The sequence below is a fragment of the Salvelinus sp. IW2-2015 genome, linkage group LG20, assembly GCF_002910315.2.
Source record: "Salvelinus sp. IW2-2015 linkage group LG20, ASM291031v2, whole genome shotgun sequence".
In the NCBI taxonomy this organism is placed as follows: domain Eukaryota; kingdom Metazoa; phylum Chordata; class Actinopteri; order Salmoniformes; family Salmonidae; genus Salvelinus; species Salvelinus sp. IW2-2015.
The window spans coordinates 79,320,852-79,327,137 of NC_036860.1; the positions used below are offsets into that span (position 1 = coordinate 79,320,852).

Sequence of the window (6,286 nt, forward strand, 5' to 3'; positions counted from 1 at the left end):
AGCCTGGATAACCTAACCACACTCCACACTGTGCCCTCAATCTTGACACAGTTTATACTGACAAACCCCTGCCCTCTATTGTACAGAACAGACCCCTCCTGCCTCCTTATACAGCCCGCCCCCCCTCCCCTCATTGCTTTATTTAAGATGATATAACTGTCTCCTATTGTCTGCCATTATCTCCTTTCTTCAGTAATGAAACTGTCACATTTTCMCATACAACCAGCTTCTTGTGGATTTGGGGGAGTTCCCCTCTGCCACAAACTAAAGAGATACACAATCTAAACAATTTGTAGTAACAGGTTCAAAACCCCTTTTGTAATATTTAAAAGTAAATATACATCAAATCAAACACGAGGCTGAACTGGCATTCAAAGCGTTAGACACCCAGAACATTCCATCACCTTTTGACCGGATCTTTTTATAGCCCTGTGTCCCGTGATCTCTCCGGTCATGTTTGGTGGAGGAMGGGAGGAGGAGGGGGGAGTAGGGAGCAGTAACACTACACCGACAGGGTWGGTAACTGACTGTCCCTCCATGACACATTTAGCCATGATGTCTGACCACGGCTCCACCAGATAGGGCGGAAGATGGCGTCAAGGTTTTTTGTCATTTATAGCCYGGGACCGACTCTGTTACACTAYTGTGCGTCATGACATCAGTGTGGAACTCTGTGAGAGGACTGAGMGCTKTAGGAGACTAGACCCAGAGMGAAGACTGCATTTTGGGGAAACGTGAYCCGGAGAGGAACCTGATTTGGAGGAGCGGAGGCCCAGAGAAAATAGCTAAGTTAGGGGCAGCAGAACAGAAAAAAGGAATAGATGTTGAGGAGAAATTGGGCATCAGCAAGAGGATCCTGTCCAGGCTGTGTGTGAAGCAGGAGTGTGGAGACGAGGGAGGGCAGCTCAGCAGATAGACCGCCACACACCCACATCCTCCCGTCTGCCAGCAACACTCACCCCAGGGCTTGTGGGCATTAGARGAGTGGGGCCTATGTCGGTAGGAACGCTCCACTGTCCTCTCCTCTTCCTCCTCCTCTTGCATGTGAAGACATGGAGCTCAGTTGTGAKGAATGAAGGAGGGACAGCACAGGATGTCACCTTGTTGATTACCCAAACTCCGATTCTGTGTGAATACAGCTGTCAGTGTACATGTTTTGTGTACTGATGTTAAACTGTGTCTGTGCTGTTGTAGTCTTTTTTGATGTAGCTGACGTGTGTCGCTTCTGTATTTGCATCGCTGTGGTTTTTGTTTTACTCATTTGTAGGGGGTGTTGTCAGCAACAGTGGTTTACTCCTCGCCTGCCTGTCTGCCTCTGCACAGCTGTGTAACTGGCAGGTGTGCCTGACAGCTGTAGGGCACCACTTCTGTACTCTAGTCAAATCATGTAGCTCGGGTGATGTTTCACTTCCAAAGGTGTAAATTGTACAGCGAGAGAAGAGCAAAACGGGTTCACTGCTCTGTAATGTTCTATTGAAAGGTCAATCTTAGAACTCGTAGATAAAGTTACCAGTTGTGTAGTTAAAATGATCGTCAAGAACATAATGCTGTCTGACTCATATTCAATCAGCAAAGTTTCCACAGCAAAAAAACTTTTTTAAAGTCAGTTTAGTTTTTCAGAAAGTGTGTGTTTTGTGCAGAGTTGTATAAGCAACGTGTGGCTGGTTACTATAACAACCCTGCTCCTTCCATAGACTCCCAGCTCCTGGGCAGAGGAGACTCGGGGAAGAAGAAGTGTTGGCGGACACAAACGCTCAGCATCATGGGGCAGCGCGGAACACTTGAGGGATGTGAGTACTYCCTTTGAATGTAAATGTTTACTAAAAAAGGTCCTTTAACCAGGAGCTTGTCAATCAAACATCATTCTCACAATAYACCAGTAAAACTCAGAGATGGGACTATTTTTACTCTCCTGTTGTCAGCAGTGACTAGGCCAGTCACACCCCTCTCTCCCTGTTGAATTATTCCTCCCCTCATTCTTTTTTCTGAAAGACAAGTGTCTCTTAAGTCCTTCCCCTCTATGACTTGGCCTCAGGTGGTTAAGCTCAAGCACCAGCTGCAGAAGCGCTCCCGACACACCCCTCCCTCTGGGGGATATGAGCGTCCCCACCACCCCCTACCTGGAGGCCATGTACCAGGCGCTACACAGGTACGTCCTATACAGCCCTCCCCATAATACTGTGGATTTGATCTGCACTCTGAACCCGTCCTTATTGAAACTGCAACTTGTTTACTTGAATTCAAAATGTTCTTTTTGAATTTGAATGCCCCCTGGATGACTGTAACGTAAGATCATGTATGCAGACAGTGGGACCCAGGAGGTGTTCGGAGTATTCACTGACACAGAACACTSATGGTTGGCCTCCTGAGTTTCTCAGGCAGAGTAGAGAGACGTTAGCAACAGGGCTAGAAAAACAGCACTGCTTTTCTTAGGAGCTGGTGTCATCAAGCTGCCTGGTTGCACCATCGCCACGCTATGACAGGAATGCATATTGACAGGAATACACTCGTACTCATACGCATAGCTGGATGGCCTTTGGTACATACCCTCACTCAAGCCCCTTTATGTGGAACAGATAAAATCAGACCATACACACTCCTGTGCTCCATCTTCATGTGTCTTTGGTGCCCCCCCCAGACGGTGGCCCTGACGCCCCTGAGCAGGTTGGCCCCTCGGCTGCGGCGCAGTGTGGAAGGTCTGAACCTGGAGCTGGAGGGGGTCTTTGTRTCAGAGACACCTGAGGACCAGCACAAGGTGAGCATGTTTAAATACAGCCTATCTGCTTGGGTACCGGCTGGCTTAGATCCATGATCTCAACCCTCTATGGATCCACTGGATCCCCCTAGTGACAGCCAATTAGACCTTATTTCTCTCCAGTGGCCAGTGTCCCATAACCTCACCGTACCCTCTCCCTGTTCCCCTGTTAGATCCTGGATGTCCCAGATGGCCACAGAGCCCCAGTTCCTGCCCAGAGGTGCAGCAGTGGTACCCAGAGTGAGCCCTCCCCTGCCTCATTCGACTCTGCTTTGCTCTCTCCATCTGAGTCTCCCTGTGCCCTGAACCCAGCTCTACTCTCCCCATCTCAGTCTCCCTGCCCCATGGGAGAGCCAGGTGAGTAAATGGATGGTTTGTTGAATGACTTAAATTACTAAAATACCGTAGTGGACTTTTTAAATCATGTTTTTTCCTCTCTGTGCAGACCCTGTGGACTGTGAGACCGTGTGCCCCTCTCCAGTAGTTCTGGACCCCTCCCTGTTGCAGCCCTCCTCCTCCCCTCGTCCCAACAAGACCTACTCCTTCCAGCGGGAGCCCCCTGAAGGCTGTGAGCGAGTACGCGTAGTGTGTGAAGAGGCTATGTGAGTATTGAAACACACACACTTTGTGTAATTAGAAATTATTTGGGCTAATCGTCTCTTTCTGTCCCTCAACCCCAGGTCTCCCTGTCAGAGAGAGCCTCTCCTCCAGGTATCCTGCCCTGACCCCAACAAGGTGAATTTCACTCCCCATGGAGGCTCTGCCTTCTGCCCTGTCAGTCTGCTCAAGCCMCTGCTGCCCTCTATGGACCTCCTGTTCCGCGGCCTGTCAGTCTCGCCTGTCACAGGCTGCTCAGGTCAARGCTCTGCCCCCTACCAGACAGTTGGGCATTCGGTTGGGGGCTWCATGAGTGGACCCCTCCAGGACACAACCACCATGTGACCGTGGAGATGAGATTGTTTTCAGACTACTGAGGATGGATTTATCCTAATAGGAGATTAAATCAAGATGGCTGCCACCACCTTGYCAGGGACTGTTATGACAAGCCTCCAGATCTATTCAACTAAGATCAACAAAAAGAGAGACCTCAACAGTGGGTTCTCTGTGGGATCCAGATCAAATCTGTCATTGGTGTTCTATCCTGATTCTCAGAGGGACTTGCTGCTCTGGGTACTTTGATTGTCACTTGCCCCCTTGGTTAGGGGGGGTAAATAAGTTGTCGGATGTTTGTGTGTGACATATTTTTATTCTACACAACTTGGCCTTGCTCTGATATCCTTAGATTTGTTATAGCTAGAGCTTGGAGTCAGAGATGTACTAATTAGTGATGCCCGGGTTGACTCATAACCCGCAGTCCCCGGGGTTATATCCGCGGGGTGGACGGGTTTAGAGACATTAAATATTGTGTGGCAGGTGGGTGGCAGGCTGGTTGAATAAAGAGAAACAATACCTTAAAAATCCATAAATGTGTAATTATTGTGCGATTTATAAAGGCTACATTGAGGTTCATCTTTCATTTTTTTAGGCTATCTGGTATTAGTGCATAAACCTAATCTTCAGGCCTTAACTGTAGGCATGCCAAATAGCCTACACAGCCAATCGCCAAATAATACTTTTGGGAACAGGCAGAAAAAGTTAACATCAATCCACGGAGGCAAAAAGGACATTGTTGAAGTTCTAATTCAATAAGACGAAAGCTACGACAGGAGAGCTGAAAACAAAGAGAAGGGAGGGACAGAAAAGTCATGTTTGGAAAATATTTGGTGAAGTGGTAAAAGAGGATGATGGCAGTGTTATGTGTGATATGTGTGATGTTATGTGTGATTGTGAGGYGCTATACAAACTTGACAGTCACAAGACGGGACTTCAAATAGGCCAATGGCATGTCAAGGGAACTGTGAAATCTGGGCACTGACTTGTAGGTCTATAACCTCTCACATAGCCTTATTAATAATAACGCCTGCAGAATTAAGCATTTCTTGCAGTAAAATTATACACTGAATGTAGGGCTAAATTTGGAACAGGAGTGGAGAAATATGATTTATTAATGCATCCTGAGAGAATGCAATGCTCAGATAACATCTGTAGAGGTGCTGTCTTCATCATAAAAGCTGATAGTATTTCAACCACATAACAAATGCATCAAAGCCAAGCTGAAATCTTATCAGAAACACGTTGGGTCGTTTTCACAGCTTTTTTTTCCCATGCAGCCGGTCAAACTGATGTCATTTGGACAGAAAATCTTACCCTTATTATTTTTGTTGTTGCGTTATTATATTTTCTCCCCTGTCCCTAAAAGTCTTTGCTCTGCGGAAGATGACAGAGAGAACTTTACCGATGTCAACTAGATTGAAGCATTCATTCCATCTATTACATTATTCTGTTGAGCAAGGGTTTATTTAGTCTTCTAGGGCAACATAAACTCAGCAAAAAGAAACGTCCTCTCACTGTCAACTGAGTTCATTTTCAGCAAACTTAACATGTGTAAATATTTGTATGAACATAAGATTCAACAACTGAGACACAAACTGAACAAGTTCCACAGACATGTGACTAACAGAAATGGAAAAATGTGTCCCTGAACAAAATCAAAAGTCACAGTCAGTAGCTGGTGTGGCCACCAGCTGCATTAAGTACTGCAGTGCATCTCCTCCTCATGGACTGCACCGGATTTGCCAGTTCTTGCTGTGAGATGTTACCCCACTCTTCCACCAAGGCACCTACAAGTTCCCGGACATTTCTGGGGGGGAATGGCTCTAGCCCTCACACTCCGATCCAACAGGTCCCAGGCGTGCTCAATGGGATTGAGATCTGGGCTCTTCGCTGGCCATGGCAGAACGCTGACATTCCTGCCTTGCTGGAAATCACGCACAGAATGAGCAGTATGGCTGGTGGCATTGTCATGCTGGAGGGTCATGTCAGGATGAGCCTGCAGGAAGGGTACCACATGAGGGAGGAGGATGTCTTCCCTGTAACGCACAGCGTTGAGATTGCCTGCAATGACAACAAGCTCAGTCCGATGATGCTGTAACACACCGACCCCAGACGGACCCTCCACCTCCAAATCAATCCCGCTCCAGAGGCTCATTCCTTCGACGATAAACGCAAATCTGACCATCACCCCTGGTGAGACATAACCGTGACTCGTCAGTGAAGAGCACCGTTTGCCAGTCCTGTCTGGTCCAGCGATGGTGGGTTTGTGCCCATAGGCGACATTGTTGCCAGTGAGGACCTGCCTTACAACAGGCCTACAAGCCCTCAGTCCAGCCTCTCTCAGCCTACTGCTGACAGTCTGAGCACTGATGGAGGGATTGTGCGTTCCTGGTGTAACTCGGGCAGTTGTTGTTGCCATCCTGTACCTGTCCCACAGGTGTGATGTTCGGATGTACCGATCCTGTGCAGGTGTTGTTACACGTGGTCTGCCACTGCGAGGACGATCAGCTGTCCGTCCTGTAGCGCTGTCTTAGGCGTCTCACAGTACGGACATTGCAATTTATTGCCCTGGCCACACCTGCAGTCCTCATGCCTCCT

General features: G+C 47.9%; 1 protein-coding gene across 2 annotated transcripts; it reads left to right on the forward strand.

Moving 5' to 3' along the window:
• The first annotated feature begins 315 nt into the window (after nucleotides 1-315).
• On the forward strand, nucleotides 316-4,221 carry LOC111981902 (protein FAM117A). 2 transcript variants are annotated; one of them, XM_024013392.2, is made up of 7 exons: nucleotides 316-999; nucleotides 1,695-1,790; nucleotides 2,036-2,149; nucleotides 2,639-2,755; nucleotides 2,929-3,112; nucleotides 3,201-3,357; nucleotides 3,436-4,221. In XM_024013392.2, exons 1-7 carry the CDS (start codon nucleotides 994-996, stop codon nucleotides 3,695-3,697), a joined length of 936 nt encoding a protein of 311 aa, XP_023869160.1. In that variant the 5' UTR covers nucleotides 316-993; the 3' UTR covers nucleotides 3,698-4,221. The 2 variants fall into 2 exon arrangements, with proteins under 2 accessions (XP_023869160.1, XP_023869161.1); XM_024013393.2 differs by lacking the exon at nucleotides 316-999 and having other exon boundaries at nucleotides 1,700-1,790; nucleotides 1,993-2,149.
• Nucleotides 4,222-6,286: the final 2,065 nt, after the last annotated feature.